This window comes from Neltuma alba, unplaced genomic scaffold (assembly GCF_004799145.2).
Source record: "Neltuma alba isolate B1F8T4 unplaced genomic scaffold, ASM479914v2 tig00011541_pilon, whole genome shotgun sequence".
Lineage (NCBI taxonomy): Eukaryota > Viridiplantae > Streptophyta > Magnoliopsida > Fabales > Fabaceae > Neltuma > Neltuma alba.
The window spans coordinates 40,717-59,243 of record NW_021636203.1 but is presented as its reverse complement, the minus strand read 5'-3'; the positions used below and the strand labels follow the sequence as shown (position 1 = coordinate 59,243).

General features: G+C 34.3%; 1 protein-coding gene across 1 annotated transcript; it reads left to right on the top strand.

Annotated features, from left to right (window-relative positions):
- Window positions 1-13,328: 13,328 nt before the first annotated feature.
- On the top strand, window positions 13,329-13,898 carry LOC114714741 (uncharacterized). Its single transcript, XM_028899508.1, has one exon. It carries the CDS (start codon window positions 13,329-13,331, stop codon window positions 13,896-13,898), a length of 570 nt encoding a protein of 189 aa, XP_028755341.1.
- Window positions 13,899-18,527: the final 4,629 nt, after the last annotated feature.

The following is an 18,527-nucleotide window of genomic DNA, read 5'->3' as shown; positions in this document are numbered from 1 at the left end:
GGAGTAATATTTAATAAAATATTATCAAAACATTTATATTAATGTAATAATAGGCAGCCGGGCCCCTACTACGGATTGTAGTCTGGCAATCGGTCAATGACTCGCTAGTGATTGTTCTACGATTATGTAGTGCGGCCATTGCCGGCGGTTAAACCAATCAAAGGGGAGAAGTCAAATTTGGATCAATGTGATTAAAGTTTGCTTGAGTAATTTTACACATATTTTTCAAAATTATTCCCACATTCTTTGGTACTTATTAGTAATAACTCAAATTTTAGAAAACTAAAAATGATTAACTTAGTTATTTGAGACTTCTCTGTAATTTTCCATTTAAAATTTTCAACTACAAAATAAGGCAGCTTGCTCCAAAGACAATAACAAAATCTAAAGTGAAAGCTATAACAACTTAAGGTGGAATACATATTTGGAGTCTTTTTCTTTCTTTCTTTCTTTCTTTTTTCTCACTTTTTTCTGTACCTTTTTTATTTTTTATTTTAAAAAAACTCCAAAAAAGTAATAGTTAAATTTTGAGAACTTCAAAGAGTCATCTGAATTTGAGAAATTTCAAATTAGTCCAAATGATTAAATTAGAAATTTCAAATATTGGTGAATTTATAACATTGTCTTTTATTATTTTTTTAAGAAAATCTCAAGTCATCCTTATTGGCTGGCTAGAGCTTGGGCACTGACGATCAGTACCAGAGCTCTAACGACCTATAGATATGTTTTGGGGACTTTTGTTCAAAATCTATAAAGTAATTGCTAACTTTTATAACAATATTTATAACTCCATTAATGTCATTAACTACTTTACATGATAGGATCTTAAACTCGGAGAAATTACTAAGTGTCTGATCTTATGGGATTTTTTTTCTTACAGCTCTTATTATGAGATTAAACACCATTTACCATGTGTCTTCTGAGTTTTTAAACTAAGATTTTTTTCAGCACTTGTAACATGGTAGTTAACTCTTATAATAATATTCACAACTTTGTTAACGCCGTTAGTCATATTACACACTTAGTATGTATTTAATTAATTAAATTAAATGTGTAGGAAATTAATAATATTAATTTAAATACATCTCATATGACTTGGTCAATGACAACCATATTACAGTTGTTGAAAAAAAAATCTCAATTTAAAAATCTGAAAAACACATGATAAATGACGTTAACGGAGTTTTGAATATTGTTATAAGAATTGTTAATCACATTATGAATATTGTAAAAATTTCCAAAAAAAAAAGTAATTGCTTGGTTGCTAAGACTCTAGCATCAACAATCGGCTAACCAGTGTTGGTAACTTGAGTTTTTTTAAAGAGAAAATGAAAACAACATTATAAATTTATTAATATTTTAAAATTCTAATTTTGTTTGAGGGAGGTCACGGATTCAATTTCCCTTTGCTTCTTGGCTATTAAGATTTCTCCCTTTTAACATAATCCAAAGGAAGGGAAAAAAAATCAAAAGAAAAGTGAGCGATTCTTTTAAATACAAATTAATACAAATAAATTGAAGCTACGAGGCAAAGCATTGTTAATTTAGACTCTGTTTTGTTGTGTGTGTTTTTTTTTTTTTGAATTCCAAAGCAATGTACTGATTTCCGGGTGCAAATATATTTTGAGTTGATTCGTTGGAAACGTTTGCAAGCAAGCATATATTCCAAATATGCAATGTGGCATATTTATTGTTGCTACTCTGCTCAATTTCCAGTCATAGCTAGCTTGTTGGGTCCATCCAAGGCTCCCAATCGACTGGTACTGCATTTCATTATTCTTGCTTTTATTTTAATTCAATATCTACATTTCCATTTTTTTGTGCAATTAACTAATAAGAACTTTAACACGAATTGATCATACAGATCTCTCTCGCAGTCATTATATTGCACAGATCCCCAAAATGTCAACATTGCCAGTTGACTTCACAAAAAACGCAGCGCCAATCGCCTTGGATCCTCTTGTGGGCCTGCAACGTCCTTCACCTGAGTCACCAAGGCCGAACGAGGAATCAGGTGAATGAGCACAAAAGCTCTTCTTTTTCTCTATGTCATTTGGACCAAGAGCTGTTAAAAAAAAAAAAAGTTATTGTAGCAATGTGTTGACAAAGGTTCGGCCACACACAGAAAAAGGACTCAGTTTTTTGTTTTGTTTTGTTTTTTGTAAGTAAATTTTCGAATTCAATTTAATGTTGTAAATGGAAAGATCAAAATCGTTCAGGAAATCACATTAGTAATGGAACTTTGTCAACAAGTCTAAAAAATAGGCATATTTACTTAGTTAAATTTAAGTAATTTACATAATTGAAATAAAACGTTTGAGATTCTTCAAATGGATCTTTGCCTCTTAATTAAAATTTCATGTATAGGATTTCTTTCTTTCTTTACTTGTAGCTTAGTGCATCATAATGAAGTTTTCACTTTGGCTAGCTAGTTGCTTTTCGTTATTTTAACCAGTACATTATAAACATGTAAATCTCCTCATTCTCAAGATGCATTTAACAATAATTGAGCATAACCTTTTTGAGAAGGTTATATCGTTCAAAAATCCTCCCTCATATACACGGGCCCTAACAAACAAATACCGTTGTTGTTTCCATGCACAATGTTTCGTTATTGTTATCTAGTATTATACCATCCCTCATTTTAAATATAAGATATCGTTTGTAGTGTGTATTATTTCTTGTCATTTGTCTCCATGTTTTTTATGCTCTTGTCAATTCATCATGGCATGACTATATAAATATGTGCAGATATTGCTTTGAATTTGCTTCAACAATGTGAAGAATTGCTTTTCGTGCCTGCCGATGATGAAAGGTGGATGCCAATTTGTCACGCCCCGAAAATTAAAAGGTGACCGGCACGGAATATGAGAACTCACATTCCTAAAGCCTTCAAGACATACAAACAAATGCTTGCCCTAAAAATTACAAAAATCTTAAGGGTTCATCCGTTATTTCTAGTTCACACACACATATATATATATATATATATATGTATTTCTTATTGTCAAAATAGTAAGTTTTTTTTTTCCCTTTGTTTTTAAATGTACACTTAGATTTACATCATTAAAAGATATTCGGAAACGTATCTACAAGCTTTGATTAATAATGAGTGTCTTTGCTATTCAATGGGAGGTACAAGGACTCAATAGTTCCCATTAATAAAAATAAGGTAAAAGAAGTGCTACAAGAACAAATTATGCAATATAATCATATAAAATAAATAATTTACCATTGCTTTTAAATTCATAATAAGCCATAAAAACATAAAATAAAATATATAAAGAGGTTTTGATATAAAAAAAACTTTATTTATAAATTCAAATCACGAAATAGTGTCAAAAACTCTTTTCAGTTGAGGACTTCAACAGAATGAGTAACAAGCGTGGACACACAGTCCACGAGGGTAAGTAACCAACAGGCGTGGCTGGAGCCACGAATTCAAGCGCGGGAACGATGCCCACGAATATCAAGCGAGCTCGATGTTAACCATGGCGCACCATCACAAGCGCGATCGAAGCAACAAATACAAGCGCAGTCGGAGCCACGAATTACAAGCGCAGTCGGAGCCACGAATTACAAGCGTGAGAACAATGCCCACGAATAACAAGCGCAGCTGAAGCCACGAATAACAAGCGTGAGAACAATGCCCACGAATAACAAGCGCAGCTGAAGCCACGAATAACAAGCGAGCTCGATATTAACCATGGTGCACCAAGAGCTAACAGTACTGCTGTTAGCAACCAGCGTTCTGTATTCAGTCCTCAGGAAAAAAACATTTTTCAAGCATGCATGGGATCAATATACCATTAAACGAAAGATATCTACATCCCATAATGAAATCTTATAAAGAAAGAATATTTTATAACAAATGATCCCAGCATGAAAGTTTTCAAATAACATTTTCAAAACTTTCTTTCAAATTCCGTTAGTCACCGAGGAAGGATTCTTTTCAAACAGTATAAGTTCATACAGGGACATTTTTAAAATATATATATCATTATTCAAAAGCATTATTTCGTCCGGGCATACAAATATCAATAAACAAATGTTATAGTTCCAACAAATCTGTTTTCAATCAAATAATATTTAAAACAAAAATATTGATGATATAAACAAATATGACATTGAAAAACATATCATTTATAAAAATTATCATGAAGCACTATTCACTAAACAGCTACTTATCTCAATCATACTACTTACTTTCGTTTATACAATTATGTAATGTGCTTACTCCTAAATCTCCTGGTGTCACAGAACCAAAAGAATTTTTCATAACAATTTATTCAATGAAATTTTAGTTGATTATTCTTCTTCAGTAAGTCTCAATAAATAAAAATGAGCTTATGTATATAAATATTTCACTCAATGCCAACGTTCAAGGGATTTTATTTAAATTTCTGTGGAGTTTCATACATGGATATTATATCAACCTTTCAAAAAAACGTTTTCTAATTCAGCTCAATAATACTGCACAATAAACCAACTCCTTTGTTACACCATTCCATAAATCAATTTGCAAATATCCATTAATCTTAGTTTAATTAAATTCTTCTACAAGATTGCACAGCTATTCCAAGCACATCTTAGCTCAACTCACATAATAAATATCAGGCTATAAAAATCAACAACCATATAGCTCTTGAGCGTCCAAATAACTAGTACAACATCTTCATTATCGCGTTCTACTCCTAGACAAGCAACTACAACACCCTAAATACAACATGAAGCTACACAAGTTAATTTCTCAACATTATTAACATAAGTAACTAGATTCCAAAGTTCTACTTTTACAATCATCACAATATTAATATAAACATATCCAAATACTTCATCCCCTCATGTCTAAACCAAACAAAATCTCCAAGTCTCATTCTTCATTCACACAGTTTGTCAAACACCTTATAGGCATTCAACATAACTCAACAACCAAACCTCTTAATCCACAAGTTGGCAACAGTGAAGCATTGCTAATTGCTAATTAACACACACATATGTTTCGGCACCCTCATTCAAATAAACTCATCAAATCCATTAAACCAAAATTCATCAAAGCTCAACGCAATACCCCCCAGGCCAAACCGTACATCAGCGCCAACTGAATATATATATATATATATAATCTCAATACAATTCCACACACTCCCATTCATCAGAGTAAAAGATTAAATACAACAGAAGTAAATTATCTCCAATCCACTCCCCACAACAGCAGCAGCAAAAACAGGGGAGAGAAGAACAGGGAAAACTTCTCTCAAATACACTGCTACTCAAGATAAAAAAAAAGGGATTTGAGCTTACCTAAATCCCTAATAGTAGCAACTAAGATGGAAGAGGAAAACGGGAATGAAGCTCAATCCTTTCTAAGCTACCAAGGCACCGAAGAGCAAAGGAAAAAATAGAATGACAAAGCTTTGAAGGAAGCAACGCAGAGCTCAGCATTACCGGCACACCCACAGCACACACGCCGTCGACGAACGCACGGATAGGGGAAGGCAGTGGAAGGAGCGATGAAATCACAAGATGGGGTTAGGGATTTGAGGTTTTCTTCACTTCCGGAGCTTTCTCCCCCCTTTTTTTTTTTCACCCCCACGCGATGCCCTCATAGGCAGCGGCAGGAAAAATAAATAAATAAAATAAAATAAAATCTCATTTAAACTTAAATCTTCATTTTCTTTTTTTTTTTTTAGGGAAATGTTGTAATTTAATTTGGAAAACAATAATAAAATTCCCCTTTTTAGCAAGCCCAAGATTTGAAGCAAATGCATACTCAACAACCTCCACTGCTACCTAGCCCCCGATTTTTTTCTTGATCACTAGACCACAATAAATGATAAAAGAATTAACTAACTTATAATTACATTATCAAGATTATTACAATTATTATTTTTCTTATCTCTGTTTTTTTTTTGTTTTTTTTTTCTTTCTTTGAAGATGGGCTTACTTTCAACTATACCCATTGTTATAAAATTTAAATCATACCTTTTAAAAAAAAAATTACTTGATCAATTAATGAGTACTGAAGATCTTAAGAATTTTCAAATTTCTGGGTCATTACACAATTCATGAGATCGCAACCTTGAACACGGCTATTGTTCACCCAAGTGAACTTATTTTCTGGAAACGATAGATTTATAACTGTCAGTATCTGTGTGCTCGGCTAGCCATATGAATTTTAAATGCTTTCCTTTCTCTTTCATTATCATATTTATTTATTTATAATCATTATTATTATTTATTGATTTTTTTAACGACAATGTTTCCTCGCCTATTTAAGATATAAATATACCTTCAACTGCAGCCGTCAATGATGTTTGTTTTGACATCCAACAACAAGATAGAAGTCAAGGAGATAAAGTTAAACTTATCGAGCTAGGTGTGTTACAAAAATATTATTAGGATAATATAGAGGAACAATATATAAATTTGTAGGCATTAAAACGTGTAACCTTTACATTGGTTTTTAAACTTTAATTAACAGGGATAAAAGATTTGGCCTTAATTTACAGGGCATGGCTTACTATTAAGGCTCATCACCTCCATCAATAATTTTGCAGGTATGGATGCTAACTTCCATACATCTCTTCAAAGAATTGGTTACTTGCTCAGGCTTACTCTTAATTCTCATAAGTTAAATTAAACTAACTAAAAGATCCATGTGTGATCAATGTAGGAGTTAAGAAAGTGCAAGAGCTAAAGCTGCTGCATGCACAAGCAGATGACCTTCTTCATTTAGTCTGTAAGAATGCAAGGAAAGCATACCAAAAAAGAGTTATAGATGAGGCTTTAAGTCTTGCAGCTAAAGAAGGGAATGTTGAGTTTGTGCTTCAAGTATCAAATGCAATCCCAGAGATTTTCCTCCGTAAAATGATGGTTTTGTGTTTCAATAAAGCTCTTGATTATCGGCAAGCAAAGGTTTTCAACCTTATCCATGGCCTTCGCTTCAAGCATGGCCTGGTAACAATGAGACCCGATAATGATCCTGGACATGCCTTGATGCATAAGTTGGCTATAAAGGCTCCTGATCATGTACTTAATCGCATCTACGCACCTTCATTCCAAATGCAGAGAGAATTGCAATGGTTTAAGGTTAGAGAAAGATGTTTATTAATCTTTCAGCCATATTCTCTTTATAAGATTGAATCTATTATTATCAAGTGTGTAAAGCAATCAACTAAATACCGTTTGTCAGAAAGTATATCTGAGAATGTTCCCTTATGAGTTTCGCTTTCTTTAGAGGCACGTTGAGTGTTATAGAATCATTCAATGACATTACAAAGTAAATCTCATGAGGCTAGGCTTTGAATCAAAGTTCCAGTTTCTTTGCTGATCATTTTTCTCCCAAATTAGTTGCAATATTAATCTGGTTTTGATGAGAATGTGAAAGGAAATGCTTCATTATTTTTCTCCCAAACTGGATATAGTAGTAGTCTGGTTTTGATAAGAATGTGAACTGCAATAACACTTTTTGAAACAAATGCAGGAGGTGGAGAGTTTAACGCCTCCAAGCTTTAGGGCATTTCAAAACAAGAATGGATGAAAGCCTGAGAATTATTCAGAGAAACTCACGAAAAGAGTTAATGAAGCAAGGAGAAAAATGGATAAAAGATATATACAGCATCTTCATGCTTAGTTGCCGGCGCCTTAATTGTTACAATTATGTTTGTTGGAGCTTTTACTGTGCCTGGAGGAAATGATGAAAATATTGGATGCCCATTATTTATCAAACAACCATTTTTTAAGGTTTTCATCTTCTCAACCATGTTATCACTTCTCTATTCTTCAACTTCTGTTTTAATGTTTCTAGCAATCCTAACCTCTCAATACTCAGAGGAAAAGTTTCTCAAGTCCTTGCCTACAAAGTTAATTTTGGGTCTTTTCTTTCTTTTCATCTCTATTGTAAGCATGATAATAGCCTTTCTGTCTACCATTCGTCTCATGCTAAAACACACAAACTACTCATGGGGTCTCCTTCCAATGATTATATTTGCAAGTGTCCTCATCTTCCTCTTTGTGCTGTCACATTCCCTCTTCCTCTTCACACTTTTGTTTCTACGCATGGGAATATCTTTGACAGGAAAGTCAAGCCTTGGCCATGAGACGGATTTGTAATTGATGTACCGCTTTGTTCTTCTATTATTGGAATAATTACGATTTGATGTTTCTTATCGATCAATTACGTTGACGTGATCTTTAATAAGAAAAGAAGCTGTGGCTGTTGCAAATATTATTATGACATGCACTGTTATTAATACTCTTAGAACGGTTCAAAGCTTCATTTATCAAATAGTATGTGTCTAGAGAATTTCTTCTGATAAGAAGAAAATGGATGTACAGAGACTTCATTTCAGCTTTCCTGGGAGCCGAAGATAACCCTTTAATGCTGTAACAGCATCAGCTCAACTTTCGATATTGACGGGGCTTTTGCAAGTGGTTAACAAGATATCGGGAGTTATCTTTGTTCTGTCACTCCATTAGGATGCCTCACAGGCCATTTGGGTTCCAGGCTTCTTCGTTTTTGTTTCCATGTTCAATGTTTTGGTATGTTATGTAGTATTATGCTTCCTTCCGTCCTATGTAAGGCTCCAGCATCAGCGATCGGCCGACTGGTGTTGGTAACTTGAGTTTTTTGTTGAAAAAATAAGGAGCAACATTATAAATTCACTAATATTTTAAAATTCTAATTTATTTATTATGATGATTTGAAAATTTTCAAAGATCATGTCACCTTTTGGATTTTTGAAATTTAACTATCATTTTTCTTGAATTCTCCTTCCTCCCTTTTCTTTTCTTCTTTCCTTTTCCTTCTTTTAAGATATGTTGGCAACTAGTCTTGATTATCGGCAAGCTAAGGTTTTCAACCTTATCCATGGCCTTCGCTTCAAGCATGTCCTGGTAACAATGAGACCCGATAATGATCCTGGACATGGCTATAAAGGCTCCTGATGATCATGGTCTTAATCGCATCTACGCATCTTCATTGCAAATGCAGAGAGAATTGCAATGGTTTAAGGTTAGAGAAAGATGTTTATTAATCTTTGAGCCATACTTCTCTTTATAAGATTGAATCTATTATAATCAAGTGTGCAGAGCCACGTTGAATGTTATAAAATCATTCAAATACATTACAAAGAAATAAATATCATGAAGATTGGCTTTGAATCAAAGTTCCAGTTTTTTTTACTAATCATTTTCTCCCAAACTAGTTGCAATATTAATCTGGTTTTGATAAGAATGTGAAAGGCTATACTTCATTATTTTTCTCCCAAACTGTATATAGTAATTGTCTGGGTTTGATAAGAAGGTGAAATGCAATAATACTTTTTGAAACAAATGCACGAGATGGAGAGTTCAACACCTCCAAGCTTTAGGCTATTTCTAAACAGGGCTGGCGTGACAGCTGCAGAATTATTCAGAGAAACTCACAAAGAGTTAATGAAGCAAGGAGAGAAATGGACAAAAAATACAGCATCTTCATGCTTAGTTGTCGGTGCCTTAATTGTTACAATTATGTTTGCAAGAGCTTTTACTGTTTCAGGAGGAAATGATGAAAATATTGGGTACCCATTATTCATCAAACATCCATTTTTTAAGGTTTTCATCTTCTCAACCATATTATCACTTCTCTCTTCTTCAACTTTTATGTGCTCAGAGAAACTCACAAAGAGTTAATGAAGCTAGGAGAGAAATGGACAAAAAATACAGCATCTTCATGCTTAGTTGTCGGTGCCTTAATTGTTACAATTATGTTTGCAAGAGCTTTTACTGTTTCAGGAGGAAATGATGAAAATATTGGGTACCCATTATTCATCAAACATCTATTTTTTAAGGTTTTCATCTTCTCAACCATATTATCACTTCTCTCTTCTTCAACTTTTATGTGCTAAAAACATAGAAATGGTAAATTTGATGAATGAACTCATAAATTCAGTTGAGTTTACAATTAGTACAACAACGAGTCGATATGATTTTGTTAGCTAAAAATATAAAAAAAAAATGCTAACTTGAAGAGTCAACTAGCGGGTTTGACAACAATACATATTCTAGTTGAAACAAAAAATTTAAGAACGTGATTTGATGGTCAACTAATAGTTGGGTTGATGAAAGTAAAAGCTTAATTAAATTTTGAAGAAGGGCTTGTGCAACTTACCTTTTTTATTTTGGGAAAAGTCTATATTTTTTTAAATTGAAACGGGGTTCTCAGTAATTAGCAAACAAGGAGTATGTTTTTGGTTAACACAGACTTATTTTTCTAACTTGAAATCAATAGATGGATCCCCTCACATCACCCCAGAGGAATAGGGAAAGGTGACTAGGATACATCTAACACAAGGGTTCCTCCCGCGCGCACATCTTTGTGTTTCTTTCCCCCCCTCACTGGACCCTCATAAATATTGCAGGTGATCAAATCTCAAAAGAAGCAAAGATGATGGCACGGTCACTGGCTAAAACTACGATATAGAGGACTGAGTCATTTGGGAGAGATAAGGGAAGCGACGCAAAAAGAGATCGTGGAAAGAAGGAAGAGGAAGGACGACGTATATGCAGAGATTAGAGGATATCAAAACCAGAAAGGTCTCACTAATAAAAGATTATATGCTCTCCTTCAGTTTGTTTCCATTTTTGGGTGTAGCATTATATGGCGCAATTACTAAACATATATATCCTGAGAATTGATTATGAGAATGATAGTACGAAAAACTGATAAAAGATTAAATGTCGTTACTAATTAATGAATTTACCTAAAATATATGTTGAACAAAAGATTCATAGACCTTACACTTTATGTTTTCCTGTTTTACTTTTTTTGAATACGAATTCAAGCCTAATTAAGTCTCGAAAGTGCTTCTTTACCCGGGTGGGCAGAAACCAAAACTATGGTTTTGGAGTAAAAATCACGGTTTTGAGAAAAAGTAGCCAAACAATAGTTTTTTTAAAAAAACAAAACCACTTATACATTGAAAACCATAATTTGGTTTTCGAAGAGGAATTTTTTTTTTGAAACTTTTGTGGGTGGAAAATCATGGTTTTGAGTGTAATAATAAAAATGTAAAAAATGTTATACCCAAAAATTTTCCAACTTTACTCTTACTTAAATATATGTGAGCTTTTGGAGAATGGTTTCCGAAAAAAGTGAAATTAGAAAATAAATTTTGGATAGAATAGATTTTGTTAAAAAAATAATTTTAAGAAATTCATTCAGATGATTTTTATTATTTATATTAGCCTTTTCATGTGCAATATATAAATAATATATATGCACACATATGATCAATTTATTATTTATATAATTAATTAATAATTAATAGAAGAATCCCATAAAAAGAAGCTTGAACTTGCTAAATTTTAAGGTGTTTGGCTTTTTTGCCAAACCATGGTTTGGCAAAAAATTTGCCAAACACCCCCATTAATTTTTTTAAAACCAAGGTTTTGGGCAAAACCTTGGTTTTGCCCAACAAAACCTCGGTTCCAGATAAGCAGGCGGGGGATCGATTATTGCTTCAATTATTGGCTCTCCCCAACAAAACCTTGCTTGTGAAGGACTTATTGGCTTCAACGGTCAGCTCACGGTGGGAACAAGCACGCGGGGTATACTCTTCAGCTCACGGTCATTCAGCTCACGGTCAAGATCTCTTCCGCCTCTTCTCTCCCATTCATCGCCGTCGCCCTCTCCATTCAGCTCACCTGAAGATCTCGAGTTGCTCTGTTTCTCACTGGAGAAGAATCAAAGGAAAAAAGCCACCCATCCGGTCCTGTGTCGTCGGTGAGATCTTCCCATCCCTCAGGAATATCAGCGCTGGCGACGTGTTTCTGGGCTTGCCAAGACATCACCGTGCATTGGGTTCAGCCGATCGGAGCCATCCGGTTCTGATCTCTTCGCTTTCAGTCCGTCTTAGGTCGCCTTGCTCAGTTCCACCTCTCATATCCAGAACTCCGGTAAGCTGCCTCCGCGAACTCCGGTTATGCATTCTCTGGTCAATTTTCCAAATGTCGGTCGATTTTTCCCCCGGTCGATTTTCGCCTTTGGTTTCGGTCTACAATATATATGTACACACATCTGTGGTGCTTTGAAATTACGTTCGGTCGATTTTCCCCCCGGTTGATATCCCCCCCATTTCGGTCTGTAATATATATGTGCTCACCGTAATTATTATGCTTTGAATCATTTCGGTCTGTAATATTATCTCCAGTCGATTTTTCCCCCCAACACAGCGGTGGTTTCACCGATAACTTTGGATCATTGGTGGCTTCATTTTGTTTCCCCCCACATAGCTGTTAATTTCGTTAATTTTGGGCTGACCGTTTGGTTTGGATGCTGGTTTCATTCTATTGTGTGTGGTTGTTCGTTCTGCAATTTTGGTAGCTGGAAATTTTTTTCGTGTGTGTGTCTTTTTTCCCATATTCGTATGTTGTGTTTTGGAGACAGACCAGTCGATCATGCTGTGTGTATACAGTTGGATTATGGGTGTTTGTGCTGATGAAATTATTTTTATTTCTCTAATCAAAATCCTACAAATGAGTTAACCAATTTCTATGTTTCAAATTTTGATCAGTTAACCAACAGTATAATTAGTGGTTGAACTTCAATTTTGGTCAGTTAACCGAAAAGAACTCCCTGAAATGATGGGGAAAAAAGTCATCATTAATTTTGCAATATCAATTATTAATGAGGCCTCATTTTGCTAGAAAAAAGAACATGTGGCTATACTTGTTAAATACTATACTTGTTATATCATATCTCCTGGACTGAATGGTATGCTTTTTGGGTTGAACTTGTCATGACTGAACTGTTGTAATTGGTTTATAGCATAATGAATAAAAAAAATAGCAAGGCTTCGTGGGATATAAGAGCCACAAAGATCTTTATTGACCTGTGTATTGAAGAAGTTGAAAGAGGGGGAAGAAGAGGAACTAGCATGACAAAGCCTGCTTGGACAAGTATTGAGGAGAACTTTACTGCAAAGACTGGGAGGGTTTATATGAAAATCCAATTAAAGAACAAATTTGATACCTTGCGAAAGGAGTGGCATGGGATAGGCTGCTCCGTGAGACAGGTTTAGGGTGGGATGCTGAAAGGAATACTGTTAGTGCCCCTGATGATTGGTAGGAGAAGAAAATAGTGGTAATCATTTAACTTTATTTGAACTTGTATTTTCTCCCATGTTAACGTTTTTTGTATAATGTATAATATTTTTGGTGTTGAATGCGCAGGAAGTTCCAGGCTATGAGAAATTTAGAGAAAGAGGGCTTCAATTTCGGGCTGAATTGACTCAACTCTTTGGGTTGTAGCTGCGACTGGACCACAGTCATGGGCACCTTCTTCCATGACACTTCCAAGCGAAGGAGTTCCTGAAGATGATATGGAAGAAGGATCTGGAGATAGTGATGAAATTTTGGGGGCACCAACTGGCATAAGCGGGGAGTTTAATTCAGTCACATTCAATGACAATAGTGGAGGAAGTGGAGGCAACACTGGAATGAGACAGGAAACTATTCGTGGGGGTAGAAGCATAGGTGGCAGTCGACCTAGTAGCTCATTAGGGGTTAGAAAAAAGGGTGAATCCATGAAGAAGAAACCTACTACCACTATGAAAATAGCAGATGCACTAAGCAGGATAGCTCAGGCAAATGAAAATGATTCTCAGCGTGAACATGAAGAGATTTCAGAAGCACGTGCTAGGAAGTTAGAAGAAGAAGCACGTGCTTATGAGACGTCAATTGCGGGAGTCATGGAGCACCTTAATGAAGTTGATGAAATTGTTGATGATCCTGATCTATTTGGCCGGTGCACAACACTCCTTATGGACAAGCCAGCTGCAAGGGAGATGTATGTGGCTCTGAAGAACAAGAGGGAAAAACTACTGATCTTCTTGAAGCATGCAACTAAGGATTGAGACTTCATTTGTGTTGCTTACAAGATGACTATGATAATTTGTATCTATTTTTAGGAATGATGTAACCAGACTATTGTATTATGTGACTATTGAATTTCTGTAGGAATTAAACAACTTATTTTCTTGTTAAATGTTAAGTAATTTCATATCAGGGTTGCTGAATTTCATGTCTATGTGCACAAGACAAGACAAAAAATGGCTGATGAAATTAAAATTGCGGAAAAGTATCGTAAACAACGGAACAAACGGGTTAATCAAGTTGCAGTAGCGGTTGGTGGATACGCTTCTCTTCATTTGTGTAAAGAGCCCCAGCATACAAGTATTTATACAGGCAAGGCATGGGTAAGGGATGTTTTACAAGGCCATTCCACTCGTTGTTATAACATGTTTAGGATGGAAAGAGAAGTGTTCTTTAGTCTTTGCACATAATTGCAACAACACGGTCTAAGGGAAACTAGAAATGTTGGGATACATGAAATGGTTGCAATGTTTTTAAATACTGTTGGCTATGCGCTTAGTAGTAGGATGTAGCAAGAAAGATTTCAGCATTCAGGGGAGACAATTAGTAGACATTTTCATAATGTCTTACTGGCATGCTGTAGACTTGCTATGACCAACATCAAACCAAAAGATCCAACGTTTCAGCATTTGCATACTAAAATACGGCCTGGTGGTCGATACTGGCCCTTTTTCAAACATGCTATTGGAGCAATTGATGGAACACATATTTCGTGCATTGTTGATGCAACTGAGCAAACAAAATTTATTAACCGAAAAGGCAGAGTGACGCAAAATGTAATGGCTGTTTGCGATTGGGACATGTGCTTCACTTTTGTATTGGCCGGATGGGAAGGTAGTGCGCATGATGCTCGTATATTTGACCACGCCCTTACAACTCCTTCCATGAACTTTCCCCATCCGCCTCAAGGTATATTTTAAATTCCCACAATTTATTTATGCTTAACTATTACGAAAAACTTTTTATTGACACCAGTCATATATTTCATGTAGGAAAATATTATTTGGTGGATGATGGCTATCCGACGCCCATGGGATACCTTGGTCCCTACAGACGTGAACGCTACCATCTCCTTGATTTCCGAAGGTCATCTGCACTTGAAAATGACAATGAGACGTTCAATTATTTGCACTCAAGTCTACGGAGTACTATCGAAAGAACTTTTGGAGTTTGGAAGAGTAAGTTTGCAATTTTAGGAAACATGCCGAGCTATGACTTTGCAACACAGGTTCAAATTGTTTGTGCAACGATGGCCATACATAACTTCATTAGATCAACATCTATTTCTGATCCTGGTTTCATTCAGTTTGAACAAGAAGGTTCTTATGCAGAAGAGAATGATGATGATGGAGTTGGATCTTCACATATACCTTCATCAGTAGATTCTTCATCTCACATGGCTCGGCTTCGTGACTCCATAAGAGATCAAATTGTTCACTACATACAAGAATAGTTATGTCCTTTTTATTTTCTTTTTTCTTTTCACATAATGTAATGTGTTGTTAAAAAAACTTACTTGAACAAATATATTTCGTTGCAACCTCTATTATTAACAGAATTAATATGAAATTTTTTTGTGTGGTTATTTAATTTTGTGAAACAAAATTATTAGATTTCATCTTTCAAATCTTTAAGAAATAATAATATTTTCTTTGGCAAAATAAATCATTTTGCTAAAAACATATTTATTTATTTTATTACTATATATACACGGAAATTTTTTATTATTTATTTTATTTATACCTTATTTATTATGTTGCCAAAATATATATTATTAATAAATTTATTACTTAAAATAAACATATTATGAAATATATCTTATATGTAATTATCATTTAAACTTATGTCCTTTTTAGTAATTTTCACATATCAAAAAGCACTTCTGACATTAATTATCCAAACACTCTCACTTTCTCAGAATCACTTTTTTAAAAAATCTATTCTTTCAAAATCTATTCTCTCCAGAATCTATTCTCCAAAAGCTATTCTGCAAACCATGGTTTTGCCTCATCCAAACACCCAAGTCAAGTTTGGTAACGACACTTTAACAAATTTTGACAATAATTACAAATAATAACACATTTTTATAAAAAAAATTTCATTTGAGATTTAGTAATTTCAAACTTTTTTATGTGAGATTCTCCCTAATTAATATGTATATATATTTTGGTAAAGCCATGATTTTCCACCTCAAGTAGAAAAATTGGCTTCTTAGAAAACCATGGTTTTATCCTTCAAACCATGCTTTTGGTATACAAAATCAATTATTGAATTTTTGAAAGTGTTTGGATAGGCTTTCTCTAAAACCATGGTTTTAAAAAGTATCCAAACGTTTCAACCTGTCTCATCTTTTTTGAGATTCAAGGTACACCACTAATAAAGAGGTTAAAATTAAGAAATGATAATTAAGAACTCTTTAGATGACTTATACATAGTGAACAAATGATTTCTTCTAATAGGCATCCTATATTTTTAACCGGAGGAAGCATATCCCTTTTTGCAACTTGCCAAGTTATCATCACTCCATGTGCAAAAGTATGTGGGCGCCAAACAGTGCTTTTAGTAGTGGCGACATATTTTAGTAAGGCATCACTTTAATCGCCGAGCATAATTATTGGCAATTATTTTGCCAGTGTGGGCCCGCTTTGTCCCTTGCCAACGCCGGCCGGCAACTACCCTTTGCCATCAGCCACCGCTTGCCGTTGTCAATCACCGTCCTTCATTATATATTGTCATTTGTCGAGTGGCTTTTTTGTATTTTGAAAATAAATTTATACATTATCTCATATCCTTTAAGATAAGAGCTTATTTAATATTCAATTTTAATTCTAAATATAAGATCCTAATTCACTTTGTCTCTCATATTTGTCCTCTTTTTTTCTTTCCAAATTAGTCCTTATAGTAGTTGCATAGGTTAAACGTTCCATCAAATGGTAATTCTAGCTAATACATATAATAAGTAAGGATATTTTATAAAAGATAATATTTATTTATTATAAATAACTAATTTAACTAATTTTTTTAATCTACTCAAATTAGTCAACTAGCTCTTATACTCTGGTCTTTAATATGAGAGCTAGTTGATGACCAAAGTATAAGAGCTAGTTGACTAATTTGAGTAGATTAAAAAAATTAATTACGTTAGTTATTTGTAATAAATAAGTATTTTTTCCCCTAAAATACGCTCACTAATAAAATCTATTGGCTAGAACTATTATTACTACAAGTACTATATTATAAAAATAGATAAATATGAGAGACAAAATAGATTGGGGTTTTATATTTAGGACCAAAATAAAAGTCAAACAAATTTTTATATTAAGGACTGAATGTAGTAATATAAAGTATTTAACAAAATTTTGAAACAGCGGCACTAGGTAAGAAAATCCATGTGCATTAAAATATAGTAAGTTTTTTCCCCTGAAAAGAAAGGAATTGATGAATTCAATGGAAAATCATTCACATTCTTCCCATCATTCCTACGCCCTTTTTTATTCCATTTTCTTTAAAAGCTCTCCCATCAGACCAAATGAGTAGTAAAATTTGCATTCCGCCCCTTTAAGTATATATTTGGTTTTCAACATTAAATTTTGTAATCTTCTTCATATCCAACATACTAAATGATTGCGTCAATTGTAGGGTGCTCAGATCAACATCTACCCGAACTTTATTCTATTTGCTCTGTGATCTGTCTGAGACTTTGAAGAGTTCATGATTGTATCTGTCTCGATCTGATGATTCCTTGAATTGATGAATCAGATAGTGAATGATTTCTTTTGGTTGTGCACTGATTCCTTCGATAGCTCTTTCACATCTGTTTTTTTACCCAAAGTAACCGGTAGAGAAGGCCTAAAATTTTCGTCCATGGCCACCTGCAGAATGTTCTGGTGCCTGGTTGGTGTTTCATATTCCAATTCAGCCATTCCTGCAAATCAACGCAGAATAATAGATAGGGTCAATGATAGATAACCACACTGTTTGCAATCTCAGTGTCTCTCAAAATGTGTATAATATAGACTCCTCATCACTCGGGAATTCAAAGGAACACTCAGCTTGCTTTGTTATGCCTCTCTTGGTTCTGAGATTGAGAGATTCTTTTGAATACAAATGAAGCCGGTAAGTATGGTCACCTTAGACTTTTTTATTTATTTTTTTAAACGAGTTGAGGATCATTTCATAATTTGTGTTGAAAGTGCCATGTAATAATGACAAGATGGAGTACTATTATTTGGTCCCGGGCATGCCGGCAGAAGGGACAGGTAAGCAAGATTACTCGTTAATTAATTGTTGATTGCAGAGAAACAAAAATCGTTTGGGGCATTCACTCAAGAAAACCAAAAACGGTTTAGGGCAGAGATTGAGGCAAGGGGGCAAACTGAAGTCACTGCCGGCTATTACCACAACCTGTCATTGTCAATCTCCAGCCACCACTTGTCAAGAGGATTTTTTTTGTAATTTAAAAGTTAAAATTAAATTGTTTTCTCAAACAAAATTAGATGTATGATCATTACACTATACTACGTTGAACCCAAATTAGGTAATAAAAATAAAAATCTATGATCTAACCCTAGCCCTAATTTGAAAGGATAACCTAATTTAAAGATAATTTA